Source organism: Aethina tumida, chromosome 3 (genome assembly GCF_024364675.1).
Source record: "Aethina tumida isolate Nest 87 chromosome 3, icAetTumi1.1, whole genome shotgun sequence".
Classification (NCBI taxonomy): domain Eukaryota; kingdom Metazoa; phylum Arthropoda; class Insecta; order Coleoptera; family Nitidulidae; genus Aethina; species Aethina tumida.
The window spans coordinates 1,951,405-1,979,280 of NC_065437.1; the positions used below are offsets into that span (position 1 = coordinate 1,951,405).

A 27,876-nucleotide genomic window follows, 5' to 3' on the forward strand; every position below is an offset into this window, starting at 1 on the left:
GTATTTATTTAAAACCTACATATACTATAATTAATGATTTTTTACATAAAAAATGGTAAAAATATTCATTTTTTCAGGTTGCTACTCCTGGCAAATGTAATACTCAGGATTTTACAGAAGAAAATAATAAAATTACTGATCATTAAATATATAAATATTTTGTTCAATTTTTACTTGTTATTATAAAATATTTGAAATTTTCAATTATTTACTTCTCAATTTTGGCTAAAAAATGAAAAATTTACAAACAAAATCTCAAATTTAATTCAAAAAATGTTTAATTTAGCCTTTTTTCTTATAATTTCATTAAAATTTAGTTAATATTTTATTCTAACTTGTATATTTTTTTCAATTTTTGCTTGTCATTATAAAATATTTGACATTTTCAATTATTTTCTTCCCAATTTTGGTTAAAAAATGAGAAATTTACATACAACATCTCAAATTTAATTCAAAAAATATTTAATTTTGCCTTTTTTCTTATAATATCACTAAAATTTAATGAATATTTTATTATAACTTGTATATTTTTTTTCAATTTTTGCTTGTCATTATAAAATATTTGACATTTTTAATAATTTTCTTCTCAATTTTGGCTAAAAAATGAGAAATTTACATACAAAATCTTAAATTTAATTCAAAAAATGTTTAATTTTGCCTATTTTCTTATAAGATCACTAAAATTTAGTGAATATTTTATTTTAACTTGCATATTTATTTCAATTTTTGCTTATCATTATAAAATATTTGAAATTTTCAATTATTTTCTTCCCAATTTTGGCTAAAAAATTGAGAAATTTAGATACAAAATCTCAAATTTAATTCAAAAAATGTTTAATTTTGCCTTTTTTCTTATAAAATCATTAAAATTTAGTGAATATTTTATTTTAACTTGTATAATTTTTTCAATTTTTACTTGTTATTATAAAATATTTGTAATTTTCAATTACTTACTTTCCAGTTTTGGTTAAAAAATGAGAAATTTACATACAGAATTTTAAATTTAATTAAAAAATACTTAATTTATCTTGTTGGTATCCCACCAATGATTTTATAGAAGAAAGTAATAAGAATAAATTAAATCACTTAAAATTATTGCGTTTTTGTTATCCTTTATCCCACTTAGCTAATGATAAAATAATAATATTTAAATAGGGGTGAAATAAAACAAAATTTACTATATATTTATTTATTTATTTTGTAGTTGAATAGTAAAAGCAATTGAATTACAAAAGCATATAAACAACATATAAAAGGTACAACAACATACGTAAATATTTACTTAATTCTAATTTTATAATACTGTTTGTGCCTTTTAAAAAGAAACAATTATAAGAATAACTGGGAATCACTAGAAACTTATAAACAAATAAATTAGTGACTTAACAAATTAACAAATTAAAGTTTTAACATATGAATTTATGTTAAGAACAATACAAAAAAAAACAAAGCTACATTTACTAAACCTGTCAATTAATTATATTATTGAAACTGAGCAACATTAATTTTGTACCATAAAATGATTTTTTTTGAATGTACTTAAAATTAATTGAGAACACGCACTTAAAGAGTTGTAAAATTAGAATATACATGCATGTGCGTTACATTCAAAAGGCTTGATCTAGATATAGCAAAATATATTTCTTATAAAAGCTAACACCAATATCCAAAAATACTAAATCTGCTGCAAAAATATACTTGAGTAGCAAAAACTCTTTTATATATAATCAATTCGAACAAATTAAACCTAAATTAAAACTAAACACTATAAATAAAACTAATTTAAATGTATTATCACATGAAAAATAAAACTGTAAATGTTACATTTACGTAAATTAACACTAATTAATAAAATGTACAGTGAAGAATTCAATTCAATAAGTGTCCGTTCCGATAAAACAAACAAATTTAACATGACAAACATATAAATACAAATACAGATAAATTAACAAGGAACGGGAATAGGTGACATATTAAAGCACTAGTTGAGGGGGGGTTACTTTCCCAGCATTAGGGTGAGCTTGCGCACCTGCTCCTCCAGCTCCTTAACCCGCTTCTCACTGTTGGCCAGCTGTTTCTTGAGTTTCCTGATTTCGTCCGATTGTAGCTCGTTGGTGAGTCTCAGCTGTAACCAACCGGGGAATCAATTAATAGACAATTAATACGTTTAATTAATTAATTAATTGATTAATTAACTTACGTCACTCTCCGTTAGGTTATTGTCGGTGATATGGTCCTTGATTAAGGGGCTGGACTCCTTGTTGTTGGCCTCGAACTGACTGAAGCGTTGCTGCAGCTGCTGGAACTTTGTACTTTGATTGGTGGACGTCTTCTGGCTCTTCTCGTTGATCATGTCCTTCGGCCTGTAGTCCGGTATGGTCTCCGTCGACAGGAACTGGAACTTCCGCTTGTTGTTGTCGATGGACGGCTGCTCAGCCGGCTTGAAGTTGCGCTGCTTCAGCAGCGGGATGTTGAGCTTGTTCTCGCCGGTTCGCATCGACACCATGACGGGCATGGCGTTGGCGCCTTTGATCCACTCCTGGGCGGACAGGGCGGGCCGGGCGGCCGCCGTGTCCGGGTACAGGTCCTCGTGGAACTGGTCGCTCTTGCGGGGCACGATCATGCTGATGGGTTCGCATATGCCTTTGATGGCGTGCAGCTTGTAGAAGCGGAATATCTCGCACTGCGACGTGTTGAGGCCGCGTTTCGGCATCCAACCCAGTCCCCTCTTAAACACAAAATAATTGTAATGTGTCTATATGTAATATGAATAAAATTGTATTAATTCGATAATGGTTGTTTATCTGAGCTAGTCCCCAACCCCCAATAAGTTACAGATGTGACAATATTTTATTTTAATTTGTGTAATTTATATTATTTTTACGTGTCATTATAAATTATTTGACATTTTCAATTATTTACTTCCCAATTTTGGCAAAAACATGAGAAATTTACTTACAATATATCAAATTTAATTAAAAAAATACTTAATTTAGCTTTTTTACTGATAATATCATTAAAATTTAGTGAATATTTTATTTTAACTTGTATATTTTTTCAATTTTTGCTTGTCATTATAAAATATTTGATATTTTCAATTATATTCTTCCCAATTTTGGCTAAAAAATGAGAAATTTACATACAAAATCTCAAATTTAATTCAAAAAATGTTTAAATTTGCCTTTTTTCTTATAAAATCATTAAAATTTAGTGAATATTTTATTTTAACTCGTATATTTCTTTCAATTTTTGCTTGTCATTATAAAATATTTGACATTTTCATTTATTTTCTTCCAAATTTTGGCTAAAAAATGAGAAATTTACATACAAAATCTTAAATTTAATTCAAAAAATGTTTAATCATTGAAATTTAGTGAATATTTTATTCTAACTTATATTTTTTTTTCAATTTTTACTCGGCATTATAAAATATTTGAATTTTTCAAATATTTTCAGTTTTAACTTTGTCTAAAATATTAGAAATTATCATAAATTACTTTAAATATTATTTAAAACATGGTCAATTTAATTTTTACTTGAAATCATTAAAAAGTTAGTGAATATTTTATTGAAAAAATCAGCCTTCGATGTAAGTTATTTTACCTGGGGATTCCCGGACAGGAACTGGTTGAGGAAGTGTATGTAGGGCGCCTCGTCCGTGATCTCGTAGTACCGGATGTTGCCGTCGCCTTTGCCAGCCAAGAAAACGATGTTCGTGTCCGGATCGTAGAACGGGAACACAATGCCGGACGAGCTGTCGATCGTGTCGGTGAACAAAGCTTTCGACAGATCGTTTTGGTCCCACACCGAGTACTGGCGGTCGGAGTGCCTCGAGAAACCGGTGGTCAACAGCTTGCCGGTGGATCCCAGGAACACCACCTTGCTGGCTTTCGAGCCGGAGTGACATATTCCCTCCTAAAAGATTATTAATTAAAATTAGGTCGATGATTAAGTGATTAATGATTGTTGTCTTACAGATTTGACGATTCCGGTTCTTGGTTCGATAACCCTCAGCTTCTTATCTTTGCATGTGGTGGCAATTAGGCTTCCGTCTCTGTTCAACGACATGGAATGGATGGCGTCTCTGTGACAGTCGATCACGTTCAGTGCCTCACCTTTTTCGATGTCCCAAACGATAACCTACAATCAAAATCATACCATTAAAAAATTTGTCTTTGAACGACCCATTAGTTTCTACAGAATTATATTTTCACTAAAACACGCTTAATTTATATATTTTTTTCTTACAACAACCTTTTAATTTGTTGAAAAATTGCTTGATTTAGTTTTTTACTTAATTTTGTTAAAATTCAGTGAATACTTTATTGAAATTTTTAAGGTTTTATCAAGTTTTCAGTCTTTTACATCCCAATTTTGACTGAAAAATTAAAAATTTGCTTTCAGATTTTGGATGAATAATGAAAAAACTTACAGAATATTAAATTTACTTTAAAACACGCTTAATTTAGTTTTTTTACTTAAAATCATTAAAATTTAAAGAATATTTTATTGAAATTTTTAAGATTTAATCAATTTTTCAGTCTTTTACATTTCAATTTTGACTGAAAAATTAAGAATTAGCTTTCAGACTTTGGTTAAATAATGAAAAATCTTACAGATTATTAAATTTATTTTAAAACACGCTTAATTTAGTTTTTTACTTAAAATCATTAAAATTTAAAGAATATTTTACTGGAATTTTTAAGGTTTAATCAATTTTTCAGTCTTTTACTTCCCAATTTTGACTGAAAAATTAAAAATTAGCTTTCAGACTTTGGCTAAATAATGAAAAATCTTACAGATTATTAAATTTATTTTAAAACACGCTTAATTTAATTTTTTACTTAATATCATTAAAATTTAAAGAATATTTTATTGAAATTTTTAAGATTTAATCAATTTTTCAGTCTTTTACATTTCAATTTTGACTGAAAAATTAAGAATTAGCTTTCAGACTTTGGTTAAATAATGAAAAATCTTACAGATTATTAAATTTATTTTAAAACACGCTTAATTTAGTTTTTTACTTAAAATCATTAAAATTTAAAGAATATTTTACTGAAATTTTTAAGATTTAATCAATTTTTTAGTCTTTTACATTCCAATTTTGACTGAAAAATTAAGAATTAGCTTTCAGACTTTGGTTAAATAATGAAAAATCTTACAGATTATTAAATTTATTTTAAAACACGCTTAATTTAGTTTTTTACTTAAAATCATTAAAATTTAAAGAATATTTTACTGAAATTTTTAAGGTTTAATCAATTTTTCAGTCTTTTACATTCCAATTTTTGACTGAAAAATTAAGAATTAGCTTACAGACTTTGGCTGAATAACGAAAAATCTTACAGAATATTAAATTTATTTTAAAACACGCTTAATTTAATTTTTTTACTTAATATTAAAATTTAAAGATTATTTTATTGAAATTTTTAAGGTTTAATCAATTTTTCAGTCTTTTACGTTCCAATTTTGACAGGAAAATTAAGAATTAGCTTTCAAACTTTGGCTGAATAACGAAAAATCTTACAGAATATTAAATTTATTTTAAAACACGCTTAATTTATTTTTTTTTACTTAATATCATTAAAATTTAAAGATTATTTTATTGAAATTTTTAAGGATTAATCAATTTTTCAGTCTTTCACATTCCAATTTTTGACTGAAAAATTAAAAATTAGATTTCAAATTTTGACTGAATAATGAAAAATCTTATATAATATTAAATTTATTTTAAAACATGCTTAATTTAGTGTTTTTATTCAATATATTTAAACTTTAGTGAATATAGTATTAAAATTTATATATTACTTTTCTTACAAAATTTTATACATATTTAAAACTTGATATACCCATTCTTTTTAAATAATTAAGTATTATTAATCACCGAAAATCAATAAAAATCACCAAAATAAACCAAATAAGACGATTAAGAAATTTATATTTGGATGACCCAATAATCCAAATTGATGGTTTGGTAATACTTTATCGTGGGTCAATGAAAATTACATATAAAAACAAATTTAGGGAAAACCTGACGTTGTAATAATTTGTCAGTTGAAGTGTGTGTTACTAACATTTACTGTAAGTCAATAAAAATGAAACTGTATTTAAAAACAACAGTAAAAGTTAAGAAAGAAGAACAAAAGATGTATATAAAAAATTTAAATACTCAATTTTAACATTTTTAAACTAATTTTGTTAAAAATAGGTCAAGTATAAGTAAACTTTCTTAACTTATGTCTTCATTTTGAGATTCAGTTCAGTTTAATGACATTAATTTTGTTCCAGATGACCCGAATTTTAATACTAATAACAATTTATTGTTATTTGAACGTACACATACAAGCCAGGTGCTTTAATAATTGTAACAGCCCTTGTAAATCTTGTTCAAGGTGCGAAGACAATTGTTGTGACTGTCAGGAAGAACCAGTTAGTGTGGTTCAAAGTGAACCTGTAGTTGTGGAAAATAGCAAGAGTGCTAACTTGGATTTTAATGCTAATTTAACCATAACTAATACTATAAACAATGAGAACATTATCCACAATCCTGTCAGTGTTAATACGTCGTTAATTAACAATATTCAAATAATTCCAGTACATAGAAACAGCAGTTCTGTTACTCCTTATTATCCCATACCTTATACGTATCCAGTTCATGTTCCAGGTAATTTATTGTTGTTATTTATATATATTTTTTGGGGGTTTAAGTGAGTAAAATGATCTTGTTTTTAGAGCAACAGCCTTACCCACAAATTCCAATAGGTAAATTACATAAATAACCAAATAAAACTGATTTAATTACTTATTTTTTTATATCAGTTTATGCACCACCTCCACCACCACCACCACCACCAGTACAACCACCACCATGTCAAACTGGAGGTAAATTTTTATTACTTTTAATAAATTTTGATGTAATAACTTAATCTTCAGGTTGTGGGGTTCAAACTGGCTGCCAATTTCGAGGTAAATACCCTTTTATAGTTAAATAAATTAATTAATGTTGACAATTTTAGGTTGTGGTGCCCAACCAATTTGCCAGTCGGGAGGTAATAGTATGATAAGTATCTAAATTTAGAACGTAATGCGATTTAAAATGTTTTAGGATGTAACGCATGGTATAATCTTTTCTCGGGACAATACGTTGGATAGTTTGGCAATGTTTTATGTAAAGACGAATATGAATAGTAAAATTTTATGAAACCGTAACGAGTTTTGTTGGATTTCCTCTAGAGATGTTGATTTACAGTTACATTTAATAATATATGCTAAATATTTATTGGGTATAATTTATCTTATTAAATTGTAACTATTTGAATTTTTATTGACAAAATATCATTTTCAATATCAATATAGGATAATTTTAATTAATTTTAATGCCATTAATTTTCAAAATATATAAAATTTTTAAAAAGGTGGACAAAATTTTTCATAAAAATAGAAAATTTTGATGATTTTTGTTTGTTAGATGTTTAAATTTTTATTTTAAATTATAATTCGAACAGTTTTCTTATAAAAAAGTTCATTTTAATTTCTTTTAATGTGTTTAAATTTCAAAATGTATAAAATTCTTAAAAAGGTGGACACAATTTTTCATAAAAATAGAAAATTTTGTCAATTTTTGTTTGTTAGAAGTTTAAATTTTTATTTTTAACTATCTTATTTGTTTTAATTTCCTTAATTTTGAAAATATTTCAAATTTTCAATATGGTGGACAAAATTTTTTATGTGTTTTTGTTGTTAGAAGTACACATTTTTATTTTTACCAACAATTTGAACAATTTTCTCATAAAAAGGATAATTTCATTTATTTTAATTCTTTTAATTTTCAAAATATTTGAAATTTTCAAAATGGGGGACAAAATTTTTCATGTGTTTTTATTGTTAGAAGTATAGATTTTTATTTTTACCAACTATTTGGACAATTTTCTCATAAAAAAGATAATTTTATTTACTTTAATTCCCTTAACTTTCAAATTATTTAAAATTTTCAAAATGGTGGACAAAATTTTTCATGTTTTTTGTTGTTAGAAGTACAGATTTTTATTTTTACCAACGATTTGAACAATTTTCTTATAAAAAAATTAATTTTATTCATTTTAATTCTTTTAATTTTCAAAATATTTGAAATTTTCAAAATGGTGGACAAAATTTTTTATGTGTTTTTGTTGTTAGAAGTACATATTTTTATTTTTACCAACGATTTGAACAATTTTCTCATAAAAAGGATAATTTCATTTATTTTAATTCTTTTAATTTTCAAAATATTTGAAATTTTCAAAATGGTGGACAAAATTTTTCATGTGTTTTTATTGTTAGAAGTATAGATTTTTATTTTTACCAACTATTTGGACAATTTTCTCATAAAAAAGATAATTTTATTTACTTTAATTCCCTTAACTTTCAAATTATTTGAAATTTTCAAAATGGTGGACAAAATTTTTCATGTTTTTTGTTGTTAGAAGTACAGATTTTTATTTTTACCAACGATTTGAACAATTTTCTTATAAAAAAATTAATTTTATTCATTTTAATTCTTTTAATTTTCAAAATATTTGAAATTTTCAAAATGGTGGACAAAATTTTTTATGTGTTTTTGTTGTTAGAAGTATACATTTTTATTTTTACCAACGATTTGAACAATTTTCTCATAAAAAGGATAATTTCATTCATTTTAATTCCCTTAATTTTCAAATTATTTGAAATTTTCAAAATGGTGGACAAAATTTTTCATGTGATTTTGTTGTTAGAAGTACAGATTTTTATTTTACCGACGATTTGAACAATTTTCTCATAAAAAAGATAATTTTATTTATTTTAAATCCCTTAATTTTCAAAATATTTGAAATTTTCAAAATGGTGGACTAAATTTTTCATGTGTTTTTGTTGTTAGAAGTATAGAGTTTTATTTTTACCAACGATTTGAACAATTTTCTCATAAAAAAGATAATTTTATTTATTTTAATTCCCTTAATTTTCAAAATATTTGAAATTTTCAAAATGGTGGACAATTTTTTTTTAATTAAATCCCTAAATTTTGATGATTTTTGATGAAAATTTATATTTATTGTACTTGTAATATCAAGGAAAAAATTCAAAAACTCGTAAAAACATGTTAACTTCGACTTGAAATTATAATAAATAAATTTATCTTGAATAATAATAAAAAATGTGTGGTATTTTATTACTGACTAATCTGCAGATTTCTTCTTAAATTGAATAATTTCTAAGCAGATCTTCCAGTAATTTCCAGTTTCTCTTGAAAGTAAGTACTTAAACAAGACTCAAACATGAGTGACCTACTTAACATCTTCGATTTCAATCTTACCAAATGATCAAACCCGGCACTGAACAAAATATTCTCGGCGGTGGGATGCCACTCGATGTAAGCGACCCTCCTCTTGTGTCCCTGCAACTCGACCAACCAATCGGTCAGATGCATCGACAGACCCTCGTCCGGAATGTGCCACAGCTTTATCTGTAAACAGTTTGCGTGAGTCAAACAAAACAAGATAAGATAAGGAGCCACTCTTACGGTGCAATCGTCGGAACAGGAAGCGATAACGTTGTCGTTGAACGGGTTCCACTTGATGTCCAGTATGGGTCCGGTGTGGCCGGTCACCCTGTTGGCGTTGAAGTCCAGCCTTCCGGTCTGCAAAACGCAAATCCGTCCGTTAATTACGTGCAAAGTAACAACCATCATAATTGGATAATTAGCACTTTCTTTTAGCTTTAGAGCTACACTTTCTCGTCGTCGACGATCGTACTTACACAATGGATGGGGATGACGACGAAGGCGCCGCCGCCCGCCACCTCCGTGACGATGGCCACGAACTTCGGGTTGACGGCGCAGAACTGGGAGTCGTGCGCGTTCTTCGTGATCTGCAGGTTGTCGTAGCACTTCTCGCGGCGGGCCGGGTCGCCATAGACGTGCCGGAACTTCGAACTTCTCACGCCACGGAACCATAACTGAAATCAACAATTTTTGGTTAATAAAACAAGTGACAACTGTTTTATCAGTTATTGTTAGTAAAGTCCGTATATCTTTTAAAACTAAGGGGGATATAAAATTCAAAAATTGAAAATTGATGTTCAATTATTCGAATATCCAAATATTTATTCGAATATTCGTATAAATAACTTTTAAAACCATGTTAATACTTGAATAACTGTATAAAATTCATAAATCAAATTATTTAAATATTCAATTATTCGAATATCTGAATAATTATTCGAATATTCATCAATGATTAACTTTTAAAATTATATTGTCACATGAGTAAGAGAATAACTTTCAAAAATTGAATTATTTATACATTTAATTATTTGAATATTTATTCGAATATTCATAAAAATAACCTTTTGAACTATTAACACTTGAATATCAGTATAAAATTCGAAATTCATTCGAATATTCATATGAATAGCTTTTGAAACTATATTAATACATGAATAAAAGAATAAAATTCAAAAAGTGATATATTTATAAATTCAATTATTTGAATATTTATTCGAATATGAATAAAAATAACTTTTGAGACATTAATACTTAAATAACAGTATAAAATTCATAAATTAAATTATTTAAATATTCAATTGTTCAGATATCTGAAAAATTATTCGAATATTCATATGAATAAATCTTGTAATATTCATATTTGATCACAAATAAATTGAGTAATTGAATAAAAATTGAAATATTTTCGTATTCTATTATTCGAATATTTGAAATTATTCAGAATATTCACATAAATAACTCTTGTAATATTCATATTTGATCACTAAAAAATTGAATAAACTTTTCGGTGAATAAAAATTTTTGAAAATTGAAATATTTTCGTATTCTATTATTCGAATATTTGAAATTATTTAGAATATTCATATAAATAACTCTTGTAATATTCATATATGATCACTAAAAATTGAATAAACTTTTCAGTGAATGAAAATTTTTAAAAAATGAAATATTTTCCTATTTTATTATTCGAATATTTGAAATTTATTGGGACTTTCACATAAATAACCCTTTAAATATTCATATTTTGGATAATTCGAATAAATTAATTAATGAATTATTCAAATAAACTCTTCGGTGAATAAAAAATTTTAAAAAATTGAAATTATTTAGAATATTCACACAAAATATCTTTTGTAATATTCATATTTGATCATTAAAAAATTGAATAGTCTCTTCAGTAAAATAAAAATTTTTAAAAATTGAAATATTTTTGTATTTTATTATTCGAATATTTGAAATTTATTAGAATATTCACATAAATAATCCTTTTAATAACCATATTATTATTAATTCGAATTATAAGAACACTGAACTATTCGTATATATTTTTTAAAAAAATAAAAAATCAAAAATTTAAATATATTAAGTATTTCCTTAATTTTTTTAGTTTTGTATTATGAATATGTGAATAATTCAAATTATTAGAACACTAAAATATTCGAATATGTCCTTTAAATGAATAAAAAATCAAAAATTTAAATATATTAAGTGCTTCCTTAATTTTTTTAGTTTTGTATTATGAATACTTGAATAATTCGAATAATTAGAACACTAAAATATTCGAATGTCTTTTAAATGAATAAAAAATCAAAAATTTAAATATATTAATTGTCTACTTAATTTTTTTTAGTTTTGTATTATGAATATTTGAATAATTCGAATTATTAGAACACTAAAATATTCGAATATGTCTTTTAAATGAATAAAAAATCAAAAATATAAATATATTAAGTGTTTCCTTATTTTTTTTTAGTTTTGTATTATGAATATTTGAATAAGTCGAATTATTAGAACCCTAATATATTCGAATATGTCTTTTAAGTGAATAAAATATCAAAAATATAAATAAATTAAGTGCTTCCTTAATTTTTTTAGTTTTATTAGAACACTAAAATATTCGAATACGTCTTTTAAATGAATAAAAAATCAAAAATTTAAATATATTAAGTGTTTCCTTAATTTTTTTTAGTTTTGTATTATGAATATTTGAATAATTCGAATTATTAGAACACTAAAATATTCGAATATGTCTTTTAAATGAATAAAAAATAAACAATTTAAATACATTAAGTGCTTCCTTAATTTTTTTAGTTTTGTATTATGAATATTTGAATAATTCGAATTATTAGAACACTAAAATATTCGAATATGTCTTTTAAATGAATAAAAAATCAAAAATTTAAATACATTAAGTGCTTCCTTAATTTTTTTAGTTTTGTATTATGAATATTTGAATAATTCGAATTATTAGAACACTAAAATATTCGAATATGTCTTTTAAATGATTAAAAAATCAAAAATATAAATATATTAAGTGTTTCCTTATTTTTTTTAGTTTTGTATTATGAATATATGAATAATTCGAATTATTAGAACACTAATATATTCGAATATGTCTTTTAAGTGAATAAAATATCAAAAATATAAATATATTAAGTGCTTCCTTAATTTTTTTAATTTTATTAGAACACTAAAATATTCGAAAATGTCTTTTAAATGAATAAAAAATCAAAAATTTAAATATATTAATTGTTTACTTAATTTTTTTAGTTTTGTATTATGAATATTTGAATAATTTGAATTATTAGAACACTAAAATATTCGAATATGTCTTTTAAATGAATAAAAAATCAAAAATTTAAATATATTAATTGTCTACTTAATTTTTTTAGTTATGTATTATGAATATTTGAATAATTTGAATTATTAGAACACTAAAATATTCGAATATGTCTTTTAAATGAATAAAAAAATCAAAAATTTAAATATATTAATTGTCTACTTAATTTTATTAGTTTTGTATTATGAATATTTGAATAATCCGAATAATTAGAACACTAAAATATTCGAATATGTCTTTTAAATGAATAAAAAATTAAAAATTTAAATATATTAACGGTCTACTTAATTTTTTTAGTTTTGTATTATAAATATTCGAATAATTCGAATTACTAACAAACTAAAATATTCGAATATATTTTTAGTTGAATAAAATAAATTAAATATTTAGAAACAATGGTCACGAAAGCCTCAACCTTTAAAATATTCAGATTGTCAGTTAATAATAAGTTTATTATAAATATTTGAATAATTATTAAATGGATGAAAAATTAAATATTTAAATCAGCATATCATTGAATTTATTTATAACACCATAAACATGAATATTCGAAGCAAATTATGGAAAAGAATGGGATTTTAATTGTTATTTACATTAATATTAAACTAAACTTTACTTAGGTGGCATTTTAAATTCACAACAGTAAAAACACTCAAAAGTTACATAATGCCTCATTAGTATATCTATCTAAACGACACTAATTTAAATAAAGTAAACATCCACATTTAACAACATTCAACTCCAATTACAATTAAATAGAAATTAACTTGTAAACAAAAACGACGTTTTAACCACACCGATGTGCAGGAAAGAAAGTGAGAAGAACCGACCTGATTGTGTGAAAGAAAGAGTCTTAACTTAAACGACGTGAATTAAATAAATGATTTGTAGAAACTTTTTATGGCGAATTTAATAATAATATTAATAATAATAATAATCGTTTTGCCTGGGTGCGAATTAAATTAGATGACATCACTGCCATTATGAGGCACCAAAAATCAACAAATCAAGCTTTGTTTAACAACAACAGCAGCAAAGGTGTCGACGTTACCTTCGTCCCAGACATTGCTTCACACTTCACACCGACACATCACTTCACAAGTTCAGGTGCAGCACTATTTTGTTTTTTTTTTAGTTTTTATCTTATCTTAGCTGAACGGTTGCCTAATTCGCCTCAACTTGAGTGGTACCACAGCTAAGTTGTTAAAAGGACGTGTGGGGGGATTTTCACACATGCACGACGTACTCTGACTCACAATTCACAGTTTCAGGGACGTTATGTTAATCGTTAAATTGTTTACCTTAAGCCACCCGAGGCTGCGGAGCCGCAGCGACGATTAAAACCGACTAAATTGAGGCAATTACATTACAACCGAAGCGATGTGGGCAAAGCTAACGGATGTTTTCGCGAGTCTCGAGGAGGAAAATGGGTCCGAGTTGGTTAATTGAACCCCGAGGTTCAACGATCCCGACAAACTGGGCTGGAAATAGTCCTATTTCGCCGGCAAGTCTTACCTGGTTGTTGGTCATGGCGTTGAACTTGTTGTAGACCATTTGTGCCTGAGTGTGGAAACAATAACTTCATGCAACAGACATCAATTCTGCAACGAAACCAAAATAAATAAAGCTAATACTAAAACTAAGTGATGAACTAAAACTAACATAAAAAGCAACTGAAGTATCCAAAAAGGTTCACTCTAAAGCTGGACCGTGGCACACGCGATCTAAGTATGGATAGAAACGTAAAAGTATCCCCCCGATTAACTGAGACGCATCCCTTTCTCTCTCAGCTTTCGAATAGAAATTGTTTGTGTTAGGCGTACGGTACTGGCGGACCGCATGGGCAGATGGTGACTAGAGTGAGCTAGACGTGAGGTGCAATTAGGGAACAGGTCGTTTCCCGATTTTGCCACCGCCGAGGCCCGACGTCGGGTGGTGGTGGTGGTGGCATGTTCGGGGGGGCGACCGTTCGTTAACGGGGGAGTTCATGCGAATTGCTGATGTCTCAGGTATTTTTTTAATGTACAGGGGATGAATTAAAATTAAATAGAGTAAGAAATTGAGTCAATGGTAAAGTGAAAAACAAAGTAAAATGTAAAAAAGTAGAGTAAATTAAAGTAAAAAATTAAATAAAAAGTAAAATAAAAAGAGAGAAAAAGTAATAGACAAAAGTAAAATAAACGTATAGAAAAAAATTAAGTAAAAGTATAAAATAGAATAAAAAATAAAGAAAAGGTAACGTAAAAAATAGATTAAAATGTAACATAAATAAAGTCAAAAAGTAAAGTAAAAAGTGAAATTAAAAGTCATGTAATAGAAATAAATATTAATATAAAATATTTTTACTTCCACATTTTCAAATTAATTTTGATAAACAATCTATTATTTTATTTGTAACAAATCAGACTAATTCATAGATTAAGTTCAATTTTTTATATTATGCTACAAATAAAATATTTTAAACGTTTATAACTTCTACATTTTTCAACTGATTTTCATCATCATCAATCAATTATTTTAGGCATTAATACCCAGTTAATAAATTCAGCAGAAAAAATGTTTTTCCTACTTTAATTTATAGTTTTAGTTCAATTTTTGATTATATTTTGCTGTAAATAGAGTATTTTTATTTAAACGTTTGTAACTTTTACATTTTTAAACTGATTTTAATCAACAATCAATTATTTTATTTGTAATTAACCTGACATCAATACCCAGTTAATAAATTCAGTAGAAAAAATGTTTTTCCTAGTTTAATTTTTAGTTTTAGTTCAGTTTTTGATTATATTTTGCTGTAAATAAAGTATTTTTACTTAATCGTTTACAACTTCAACATTTTCAACTGATTTTCATCAACAATCAATTATTTTATTTGTAATTAATCAGGCATCAATACCCAGTTAATAAATTCAGTAGAAAAAATGTTTTTCCTAGTTTAATTTTTAGTTTTAGTTCAGTTTTTGATTATATTTTGCTGTAAATAAAGTATTTTTACTTAAATGTTTATAACTTCTACATTTTTAAACTGATTTTCTTCAACAATCAATTATTTTATTTGTAATTAACCAGGCATCAATACCCAGTTAATAAATTCAACAGAAAAAATGTTTTTCCTAGTTTAATTTATAGTTTTAATTCAATTTTTGATTATATTTTGCTGTAAATAAAGTATTTTTACTTAATCGTTTACAACTTCAACATTTTTAAACTGATTTTCATTAACAATCAATTATTTTATTTCTAATTAACCCGACATCAATATCCAGTTAATAAATTAAGTAGAAAAAAGTTTTTCCTAGTTTAATTTATAGATTTAGCTCAATTTTTGATTATATTTTTCTGTAAATAAAATATTTTACTTAAACGTTCATAACTTCAACATTTTTAAACTGATTTTCATCAACAATCTATTATTTTATTTGTAATTAATCAGGCATCAATACCCAGTTAATAAATTCAGTAGAAAAAATGTTTTTCCTATTTTAATTTATAGTTTTAGTTCAATTTTTGATTTTTATATTTTGCTGTAAATAAAATATTTTTTACTTAAACGTTTATAACTTCTATATTTTAAACTAATTTTAACCAACAGTCATTTATTTTATTTGTAATAAATCAGGCATCAATACCTGATTAGAAATTTCAATAGAAAACTTGTTTTTCTTCGTTTAATTTATTTTTATTGTTCAATTTTTATAAATACATCAACATTTTTGGATTATTATTATTTATAAAAATATAAATTCAACAGCTTAAAAACTAAATATTTTTGAAACGCTAGAAATTTATTATTATCACATTTTTTCAAGAATGGAAACATCATGTAATTTTGTTGTGAATAATAAACAAAAACATATTAATTTACTCTTTCTTATAAATAATTAATAAGACAAATTATAATAATAACATATGTCAAGCGTTGAAACCTTTTTTTTGTCGTTTGCATCCAATAAAAACTGAGCTGGGAATTTTTTCCAAAGGATTTAAAAAACAATTTATTAATGAAAATGTGATTTTATTGTGCGGTGTTGTAGAAATCGCATTAGAATGTTAATGATACATGTTAATATTAAAATGAAAAAAAAAAATATATATATAATGTACCAGTATAAAAATGAATAATGGAAAAGAAAGTGAAATTACATCAACACATAGAAGTTTAAGAAGTCAATTACCCCGCATGTTTCTATTACGCCAAACAACAATAAATTTTAATATTTGACGGCTTCACTAAACCATGTCGGTCGGTGGGTTCCATTCATAATTGTTGCTAATAAATGCAAATGTTGCGTGTGTGTCTGTGTGTACTCATGTGGTTTTCTATTGTCGCCAAGTGAATCGGAAAATGGTTGACTGAAACTAAAAATGCTATGTGTGGTTACAAGAAAGTTTTTCGACTTTTTGTTCAAACAAAACAAGATTTATTTTATATTATTTAAATGACTGTTTATCAAAATAAGCTTAAAAATGTATAAGTTATAAACATTTAAGTAAAAATACTTTATTTACAGCAAAATATCAGAAAAAGTTGAACTAAAACTGTAAATTAAACTAGGAAAAACATGATTTCTAGTGATTTTTTTATTTGTATACTGATGTCTGATTTATTACAAATAAAATAAATTACTGTTTATCAAAATGAGCTTAAAAATGTACAAAATATAAACATTTAAGTAAAAATACTTTATTTACAGCAAAATATCAGAAAAAGTTGAACTAAAACTGTAAATTAAATTAGGAAAAACATGTTTTCTACTGATTTTTTTATTTGGATATTGATGTCTGATTTATTACAAATAAAATAAATTACTGTTTATCAAAATGAGCTTAAAAATGTACAAGTTATAAACATTTAAATAAAAATACTTTATTTAGAGCAAAATATCATAAAAAGTTGAACTAAAACTGTAAATTAAACTGGAAAACATGTTTTCTACTGAATTTTTAATTTGGATACTGATGTCTGATTTATTACAAATAAAATAAATTACTGTTTATCAAAATGAGCTTAAAAATGTACAAGTTATAAACATTTAAGTAAAAATACTTTATTTACAGCAAAATATCAGAAAAAGTTGAACTAAAACTGTAAATTAAATTAGGAAAAACATGTTTTCTACTGATTTTTTTATTTGGATATTGATGTCTGATTTATTACAAATAAAATAAATTACTGTTTATCAAAATGAGCTTAAAAATGTACAAAATATAAACATTTAAGTAAAAATACTTTATTTACAGCAAAATATCAGAAAAAGTTGAACTAAAACTGTAAATTAAACTAGGAAAAACATGTTCTCTACTGAATTTTTTATTTAGATATTGATGTCTGATTTATTACAAATAAAATAAATTACTGTTTATCAAAATGAGCTTAAAAATGTACAAGTTATAAACATTTAAGTAAAAATACTTTATTTAGAGCAAAATATCATAAAAAGTTGAACTAAAACTGTAAATTAAACTAGGAAAAACATGTTTTCTACTGAATTTTTTATTTAGATATTGATGTCTGATTTATTACAAATAAAATAAATTACTGTTTATCAAAATGAGCTTAAAAATGTACAAGTTATAAACATTTAAGAAACAATACTTTATTTAGAGCAAAATATCATAAAAAGTTGAACGAAAACTGTAAATTAAACTAGGAAAAACATGTTTTCTACTGAATTTTTTATTTAGATATTGATGTCTGATTTATTACAAATAAAATAAATTACTGTTTATCAAAATGAGCTTAAAAATGTACAAGTTATAAACATTTAAATAAAAATACTTTATTTAGAGCAAAATATCATAAAAAGTTGAACTAAAACTGTAAATTAAACTGGAAAACATGTTTTCTACTGAATTTTTAATTTGGATACTGATGTCTGATTTATTACAAATAAAATAAATTACTGTTTATCAAAATGAGCTTAAAAATGTACAAGTTATAAACATTTAAGTAAAAATACTTTAATTAAAGCAAAATATCATAAAAAATTGAACGAAAACTGTAAATTAAATTAGGAAAAACATGTTTTCTACTGATTTTTTTATTTGGATATTGATGTCTGATTTATTACAAATAAAATAAATTACTGTTTATCAAAATGAGCTTAAAAATGTACAAATTATAAACATTTAAGTAAAAATACTTTATTTACAGCAAAATATCAGAAAAAGTTGAACTAAAACTGTAAATTAAACTAGGAAAAACATGTTCTCTACTGAATTTTTTATTTAGATATTGATGTCTGATTTATTACAAATAAAATAAATTACTGTTTATCAAAATGAGCTTAAAAATGTACAAGTTATAAACATTTAAGTAAAAATACTTTATTTAGAGCAAAATATCATAAAAAGTTGAACTAAAACTGTAAATTAAACTAGGAAAAACATGTTTTCTACTGAATTTTTTATTTAGATATTGATGTCTGATTTATTACAAATAAAATAAATTACTGTTTATCAAAATGAGCTTAAAAATGTACAAGTTATAAACATTTAAGAAACAATACTTTATTTAGAGCAAAATATCATAAAAAGTTGAACTAAAACTGTAAATTAAACTAGGAAAAACATGTTTTCTACTGAATTTTTTATTTAGATATTGATGTCTGATTTATTACAAATAAAATAAATTACTGTTTATCAAAATGAGCTTAAAAATGTACAAGTTATAAACATTTAAATAAAAATACTTTATTTAGAGCAAAATATCATAAAAAGTTGAACTAAAACTGTAAATTAAACTGGAATACATGTTTTCTACTGAATTTTTAATTTGGATACTGATGTCTGATTTATTACAAATAAAATAAATTACTGTTTATCAAAATGAGCTTAAAAATGTACAAGTTATAAACATTTAAGTAAAAATACTTTAATTAAAGCAAAATATCATAAAAAATTGAACGAAAACTGTAAATTAAATTAGGAAAAACATGTTTTCTACTGATTTTTTTATTTGGATATTGATGTCTGATTTATTACAAATAAAATAAATTACTGTTTATCAAAATGAGCTTAAAAATGTACAAATTATAAACATTTAAGTAAAAATACTTTATTTACAGCAAAATATCAGAAAAAGTTGAACTAAAACTGTAAATTAAACTAGGAAAAACATGTTTTCTACTGAATTTTTTATTTAGATATTGATGTCTGATTTATTACAAATAAAATAAATTACTGTTTATCAAAATGAGCTTAAAAATGTACAAGTTATAAACATTTAAGTAAAAATACTTTAATTAAAGCAAAATATCATAAAAAGTTGAACGAAAACTGTAAATTAAATTAGGAAAAACATGTTTTCTACTGATTTTTTTATTTGGATATTGATGTCTGATTTATTACAAATAAAATAAATTACTGTTTATCAAAATGAGCTTAAAAATGTACAAGTTATAAACATTTAAGTAAAAATACTTTAATTAAAGCAAAATATCATAAAAAGTTGAACGAAAACTGTAAATTAAATTAGGAAAAACATGTTTTCTACTGATTTTTTTATTTGGATATTGATGTCTGATTTATTACAAATAAAATAAATTACTGTTTATCAAAATGAGCTTAAAAATCTACAAGTTATAAACATTTAAGTAAAAATACTTTATTTAGAGCAAAATATCATAAAAAGTTGAACTAAAACTGTAAATTAAACTAGGAAAAACATGTTTTCTACTGAATTTTTTATTTGGATATTGATGTCTGATTTATTACAAATAAAATAAATTACTGATTATCAAAATGAGCTTAAAAATGTACAAGTTATAAACATTTAAGTAAAAATACTTTAATTAAAGCAAAATATCATAAAAAGTTGAACGAAAACTGTAAATTAAATTAGGAAAAACATGTTTTCTACTGATTTTTTTATTTGGATATTGATGTCTGATTTATTACAAATAAAATAAATTACTGTTTATCAAAATGAGCTTAAAAATCTACAAGTTATAAACATTTAAGTAAAAATACTTTATTTAGAGCAAAATATCATAAAAAGTTGAACTAAAACTGTAAATTAAACTAGGAAAAACATGTTTTCTACTGAATTTTTTATTTAGATATTGATGTCTGATTTATTACAAATAAAATAAATTACTGTTTATCAAAATGAGCTTAAAAATGTACAAGTTATAAACATTTAAATAAAAATACTTTATTTAGAGCAAAATATCATAAAAAGTTGAACTAAAACTGTAAATTAAACTGGAAAACATGTTTTCTACTGAATTTTTAATTTGGATACTGATGTCTGATTTATTACAAATAAAATAAATTACTGTTTATCAAAATGAGCTTAAAAATGTACAAGTTATAAACATTTAAGTAAAAATACTTTATTTACAGCAAAATATCAGAAAAAGTTGAACTAAAACTGTAAATTAAATTAGGAAAAACATGTTTTCTACTGATTTTTTTATTTGGATATTGATGTCTGATTTATTACAAATAAAATAAATTACTGTTTATCAAAATGAGCTTAAAAATGTACAAAATATAAACATTTAAGTAAAAATACTTTATTTACAGCAAAATATCAGAAAAAGTTGAACTAAAACTGTAAATTAAACTAGGAAAAACATGTTCTCTACTGAATTTTTTATTTAGATATTGATGTCTGATTTATTACAAATAAAATAAATTACTGTTTATCAAAATGAGCTTAAAAATGTACAAGTTATAAACATTTAAGTAAAAATACTTTATTTAGAGCAAAATATCATAAAAAGTTGAACTAAAACTGTAAATTAAACTAGGAAAAACATGTTTTCTACTGAATTTTTTATTTAGATATTGATGTCTGATTTATTACAAATAAAATAAATTACTGTTTATCAAAATGAGCTTAAAAATGTACAAGTTATAAACATTTAAGAAACAATACTTTATTTAGAGCAAAATATCATAAAAGGTTGAACGAAAACTGTAAATTAAACTAGGAAAAACATGTTTTCTACTGAATTTTTTATTTAGATATTGATGTCTGATTTATTACAAATAAAATAAATTACTGTTTATCAAAATGAGCTTAAAAATGTACAAGTTATAAACATTTAAATAAAAATACTTTATTTAGAGCAAAATATCATAAAAAGTTGAACTAAAACTGTAAATTAAACTGGAAAACATGTTTTCTACTGAATTTTTAATTTGGATACTGATGTCTGATTTATTACAAATAAAATAAATTACTGTTTATCAAAATGAGCTTAAAAATGTACAAGTTATAAACATTTAAGTAAAAATACTTTAATTAAAGCAAAATATCATAAAAAATTGAACGAAAACTGTAAATTAAATTAGGAAAAACATGTTTTCTACTGATTTTTTTATTTGGATATTGATGTCTGATTTATTACAAATAAAATAAATTACTGTTTATCAAAATGAGCTTAAAAATGTACAAATTATAAACATTTAAGTAAAAATACTTTATTTACAGCAAAATATCAGAAAAAGTTGAACTAAAACTGTAAATTAAACTAGGAAAAACATGTTCTCTACTGAATTTTTTATTTAGATATTGATGTCTGATTTATTACAAATAAAATAAATTACTGTTTATCAAAATGAGCTTAAAAATGTACAAGTTATAAACATTTAAGTAAAAATACTTTATTTAGAGCAAAATATCATAAAAAGTTGAACTAAAACTGTAAATTAAACTAGGAAAAACATGTTTTCTACTGAATTTTTTATTTAGATATTGATGTCTGATTTATTACAAATAAAATAAATTACTGTTTATCAAAATGAGCTTAAAAATGTACAAGTTATAAACATTTAAGAAACAATACTTTATTTAGAGCAAAATATCATAAAAAGTTGAACTAAAACTGTAAATTAAACTAGGAAAAACATGTTTTCTACTGAATTTTTTATTTAGATATTGATGTCTGATTTATTACAAATAAAATAAATTACTGTTTATCAAAATGAGCTTAAAAATGTACAAGTTATAAACATTTAAATAAAAATACTTTATTTAGAGCAAAATATCATAAAAAGTTGAACTAAAACTGTAAATTAAACTGGAAAACATGTTTTCTACTGAATTTTTAATTTGGATACTGATGTCTGATTTATTACAAATAAAATAAATTACTGTTTATCAAAATGAGCTTAAAAATGTACAAGTTATAAACATTTAAGTAAAAATACTTTAATTAAAGCAAAATATCATAAAAAATTGAACGAAAACTGTAAATTAAATTAGGAAAAACATGTTTTCTACTGATTTTTTTATTTGGATATTGATGTCTGATTTATTACAAATAAAATAAATTACTGTTTATCAAAATGAGCTTAAAAATGTACAAATTATAAACATTTAAGTAAAAATACTTTATTTACAGCAAAATATCAGAAAAAGTTGAACTAAAACTGTAAATTAAACTAGGAAAAACATGTTTTCTACTGAATTTTTTATTTAGATATTGATGTCTGATTTATTACAAATAAAATAAATTACTGTTTATCAAAATGAGCTTAAAAATGTACAAGTTATAAACATTTAAGTAAAAATACTTTAATTAAAGCAAAATATCATAAAAAGTTGAACGAAAACTGTAAATTAAATTAGGAAAAACATGTTTTCTACTGATTTTTTTATTTGGATATTGATGTCTGATTTATTACAAATAAAATAAATTACTGTTTATCAAAATGAGCTTAAAAATGTACAAGTTATAAACATTTAAGTAAAAATACTTTAATTAAAGCAAAATATCATAAAAAGTTGAACGAAAACTGTAAATTAAATTAGGAAAAACATGTTTTCTACTGATTTTTTTATTTGGATATTGATGTCTGATTTATTACAAATAAAATAAATTACTGTTTATCAAAATGAGCTTAAAAATCTACAAGTTATAAACATTTAAGTAAAAATACTTTATTTAGAGCAAAATATCATAAAAAGTTGAACTAAAACTGTAAATTAAACTAGGAAAAACATGTTTTCTACTGAATTTTTTATTTGGATATTGATGTCTGATTTATTACAAATAAAATAAATTACTGATTATCAAAATGAGCTTAAAAATGTACAAGTTATAAACATTTAAGTAAAAATACTTTAATTAAAGCAAAATATCATAAAAAGTTGAACGAAAACTGTAAATTAAATTAGGAAAAACATGTTTTCTACTGATTTTTTTATTTGGATATTGATGTCTGATTTATTACAAATAAAATAAATTACTGTTTATCAAAATGAGCTTAAAAATCTACAAGTTATAAACATTTAAGTAAAAATACTTTATTTAGAGCAAAATATCATAAAAAGTTGAACTAAAACTGTAAATTAAACTAGGAAAAACATGTTTTCTACTGAATTTTTTATTTAGATATTGATGTCTGATTTATTACAAATAAAATAAATTACTGTTTATCAAAATGAGCTTAAAAATGTACAATTTATAAACATTTAAGTAAAAATAGTTTAATTAGAACAAAATATCATAAAATGTTGAACTAAAACTGTAAATTAAACTAAGACAAATATGTTTTCTACTGAATATCTTATTTGGATATTGATGTCTGATTTATTACAAATAAAATAAATTACTGTTCAATCAAAGTAAGCATAAAAAGTTGAACTAAAAATATATATTAAATGAGAACAAATATTTTTCTCATGAATTTATTGAATATAGTTACATGTTTAAACATGTAAACATTAAAGTAAAATACACTTCAGCAAAATATAATAAAAAAACTTAAATTACATTAACAAAACATTTTTTGTATATTTAAATATTGTTTTAGACTTTTTCCTTTAACTTTCAGTATTAAGAAGGTCACAATTTTTTATAGTTTTCGACCTTTTTCACATACTCAATTTATAAGCGTTCACATAAAAGCAAACAGAAAAGGAAAAATCTGAAAATTCGTCATAAAATTGAAATATTTAATAGTTCACAAAGGAGTCTAGTCTAAAGTTGAACCGCCTGTTGTTAAATAATAAAGTTTTAATTACCTGGTCGTCTTAAATCGATTGGTTTGGTTCATAAACATGCACGATTTTAAAGAGTGTAATTTGTTTAACAATGAACCGATTCAGCTAAAAGACCAACACAATATAACAGGTAGATTTGATTTTTATTCTACCAAGAACTCATAAAGTTTTACACCTTATTATTAACCAAAATAGATCCCATTAGAAATAAATTATATAATACAACAGCAAGTTGATTTATTTTGGTGCCATTACAAAGTAATAAAATTATCATTTTCGTTATCACGAAACGTTAGACATGTAATACGAGTGTTGTGCCATTACAGAGCATCTGGCTTTGGTAATTAAAACGTAAGAGCGTCACGGTTAACGGACAATTTCATAGACGGTGGGTGCTTCGCACCGCTCCACCCAATTTGCATTCGTCCGATCATTTTTCTACTTTCGTTTTACGTAATTTTCACCATCCCGAAACGAATTTCGGGGCGTCTGAAGTTCAACGGACAATGATGAGATAATCGAATTGTTTCGCACGGTGAAACTTTTTGAAAATTAATCCTTTGTCACATCAGTGTGTATAAATAACAGTTTTGTACACTTTATGAATAGAAATTGACGCGAGACGTACGTTAAAGTCCAGTTTGACTAAAAACAAACAGCCAACATTGTTAATTGCGTCCTTATAAAGATAGTCTGTCTAGTTTTTCTGAACAACAGGCGAGAGTTGAAAATGAAAACGTTGACTAATCAACGGTAGCAATGATGACATATCATTAACCTTAATAAACATGATTAGATATATTTATAAAAGCTATTTGCATTTTTTTAATTCCAACATGTGGTACATGAAAGTTTTTTTAATTACGTTACTCATTCGATGCGACTAATGGATGATTCGCCAAATTTTACTTCTACACACACACATATGGATGTTGGTAATCAATTTGCAAATGCTTCATCAAAATGCTTGAATAATAATGAGAAACTAAACAAGATAATCAAATCCTTTAGTTTTCTAAATTATGTTTAAATAAAGTAATTTAGTAAAAAATGTATTGGGAGAGTTTTTCAATTGATATATCAATACAAAATTTAATTATGCTAAAACATACATGGTGTTCCTTTGAAAAGTTACTGATGTTTTAAGATGAACAAAATTAAACGTAAATAATAAACACCCTGTATATAATTTGGGGATTCTAATAATGGCTTCTTATAGAACAATTTTTGGTTAACGTATATGTTGAAAATGAACTATCCAGGATCAAAATTGGTCGTTTTAGAGACATCACTAACTGTCAGAATTTTTGGAAAAAATTAATAACTCAAAAACCAGTGGATTTAAGTATAGGACATGTTATATCCAGTTTATTCACAATTACGTGTAGAATTTAAAAATCCAAAAATATATAGGGTTTTTAATAGAAATTAACAAATATACTGATGAAATTTAAAGGTAAATATGAACACCCTGTATAAAATTTGGGAATACTAATAATGGCTCCTTATAGGACGATCCTTGTTTAACGTGTATCTAAGAAATGAACTTTCCAGGATCATAATTAGCGGCTTTAAAGACATTTTAATTAGACCACTGATCTGTCAGAATTTTTGAAAAAAAATTAATAACTCAAAAACTATTGAATTTAAGTATAGGACATGATATATCCACTTTATTGGCAATTACATCTAGAATTTAAAAATTCAAAAAATATGGAGGATATTACGTTTAAAATAACAAAGTTATTGATAATTAATTAGATATACCAATTATAATAATAAATATATAAAAAATACAAATATATATATTTTTTTAATTCAAAATCATTCAATTTGAATGAACGAATCAATCATCATATCAATTAATTTTTACTTTGTAGTATTTCGTGTAATAATTCCAAATTTGGCATATTCTTTAATTAATTTTAAACCAAATATATCATTATTGCCAAATATTTGTACTCATAGCTGTGTTTGACGTAAGTATATAAAATATACTTCTTTTCACACCAATTTTGGTTATTTATTTAGTTAAATTGAGCAATTTTATCTCTACAGACCTCAAATGTATAATATTCTAAAAATATAAATATAATTATTTAAAAATAACGTAATAAAAACGTTTTAAAAAGTATATCCTTGATTTTTATTATTAAAATATATTAAATAAATACATTAAACAATTTTTTTAAACCAGTAAAATTAATATCTAATTATTAAACAGTAATTTAGTTATAAATATGTAGCTAATTGGATAAAAATGTTGGTTTATGAAAAATGAATATAAAGACAAATGGGACAACATCAATACACTTTATTTTAATTAATTCAAACTCAAAGTCATTTAATTTAAATGGCCAATCAATTAAATGTTTTATACTGTATGCAAATAGTACATTTAAAAAACATTCATACCCTGTGACAATCTGTTGTTATGGTATACAATTTTAATATTTATACCGGGTGTTAATGTAAATATTGATAACCTATGTACATAATTAAATTAATTAATTTCCAGATAACAATTATTAATAACAGCTACTTGAAGCTGGGTGGTTGAAAAAGGCTTGAATCGTTAATTAAATGTAAATTTTAAGTGATAACATTAAAGTCTAATTAGAAACATATACGCACAATAAATGTGCAAGGCAAAAACATGATTAAATTACAGAAAATAACGCACGTAAACAATTTTATCAACTCAACAAGAAACGATAAACAAAAAGGGTCAAATCTATGGTAAACCTTACCCGGGTGTTGGGCTTGGTGCAGGACCTGTTGTCGATCGAAACGACCACTTTTTCGTTAATCTTGAAGGGCGATAAGTTCTCCTTGTTGTGCTCTTTTTCAATATTCATAGTAAACGTACGCGGCGGTTTTGTTGTTGTTACCGAGTATTTCGACCTCACCAGCAACAAATGTCAATCTTCTTGTCCGGCTCACAGTTCTGCGCTTCTGTGATCCGGTTCGATATACCGAATGGTGGCTGTGATGACGTCACTAATTTTATTCAAAATTCCCGTCTTCGGTTTGTTTGACGCATTTTAACCGCGATTAATCAACGTAAATTGACCACAACTAGTACAACCCCAATTTTTAATTTAAATTAAAATAGATGGCACCAGTGTGGACGTTCGGTTAATCAACTTTCTGTGTAATGATTATGTTCTTAGACACGTTCGGCACCTTTCGGCTCGTCACGGTTCGGTTCCAGACTTTCAGTCGGAACGGGGCTGCCATTCCACATGTTTATATTATCCACGAAGCGTTTTGTTT

At 24.3% G+C, this 27,876-nt stretch overlaps 2 protein-coding genes across 5 annotated transcripts; one reads left to right on the plus strand and one right to left on the minus strand.

The window, feature by feature from the left end:
- Positions 1–1,772: 1,772 nt before the first annotated feature.
- LOC109599797 (coronin-2B) lies at positions 1,773–27,672 on the minus strand. 4 transcript variants are annotated; one of them, XM_020015829.2, is made up of 9 exons: positions 27,351–27,671; positions 14,157–14,242; positions 9,775–9,972; positions 9,539–9,655; positions 9,332–9,481; positions 3,976–4,140; positions 3,604–3,915; positions 2,201–2,728; positions 1,773–2,125 (listed from the first exon to the last, which is right to left on the minus strand). In XM_020015829.2, the coding sequence occupies exons 2-9, from the start codon at positions 14,193–14,195 to the stop codon at positions 1,997–1,999; spliced, it is 1,638 nt and encodes a 545-aa protein (XP_019871388.2). In that variant the 5' UTR covers positions 14,196–14,242; positions 27,351–27,671; the 3' UTR covers positions 1,773–1,996. The 4 variants fall into 4 exon arrangements, with proteins under 4 accessions (XP_019871388.2, XP_019871389.2, XP_019871390.2 ...); XM_020015830.2 differs by lacking the exon at positions 27,351–27,671 and adding an exon at positions 14,304–14,435; XM_020015831.2 differs by lacking the exon at positions 14,157–14,242 and having other exon boundaries at positions 27,351–27,672.
- LOC109599798 (uncharacterized) lies at positions 6,273–7,348 on the plus strand. Its single transcript, XM_020015833.2, has 6 exons — positions 6,273–6,667; positions 6,736–6,765; positions 6,823–6,885; positions 6,937–6,969; positions 7,020–7,052; positions 7,109–7,348. Exons 1-6 carry the CDS (start codon positions 6,292–6,294, stop codon positions 7,153–7,155), a joined length of 582 nt encoding a protein of 193 aa, XP_019871392.1. The 5' UTR covers positions 6,273–6,291; the 3' UTR covers positions 7,156–7,348.
- Positions 27,673–27,876: the final 204 nt, after the last annotated feature.

Bases quoted from the DNA above. Each gene is read 5' to 3' on its own strand.
- LOC109599798 (XM_020015833.2), top strand. From the start codon at position 6,292: ATGACCCGAATTTTAATACTAATAACAATTTATTGTTATTTGAACGTA. The intron at 6,766-6,822 runs GTAAATTACATA...TTTTTATATCAG, and splicing joins TTACCCACAAATTCCAATAG to TTTATGCACCACCTCCACCA. The intron at 7,053-7,108 runs GTAATAGTATGA...AAAATGTTTTAG, and splicing joins ACCAATTTGCCAGTCGGGAG to GATGTAACGCATGGTATAAT.
- LOC109599797 (XM_020015831.2), bottom strand. From the start codon at position 27,458: ATGAATATTGAAAAAGAGCACAACAAGGAGAACTTATCGCCCTTCAAG. The intron at 9,482-9,538 runs GTAAGAGTGGCT...AACTGTTTACAG, and splicing joins CCTGTTCCGACGATTGCACC to ATAAAGCTGTGGCACATTCC. The intron at 3,916-3,975 runs GTAAGACAACAA...ATAATCTTTTAG, and splicing joins GAACCGGAATCGTCAAATCT to GAGGGAATATGTCACTCCGG.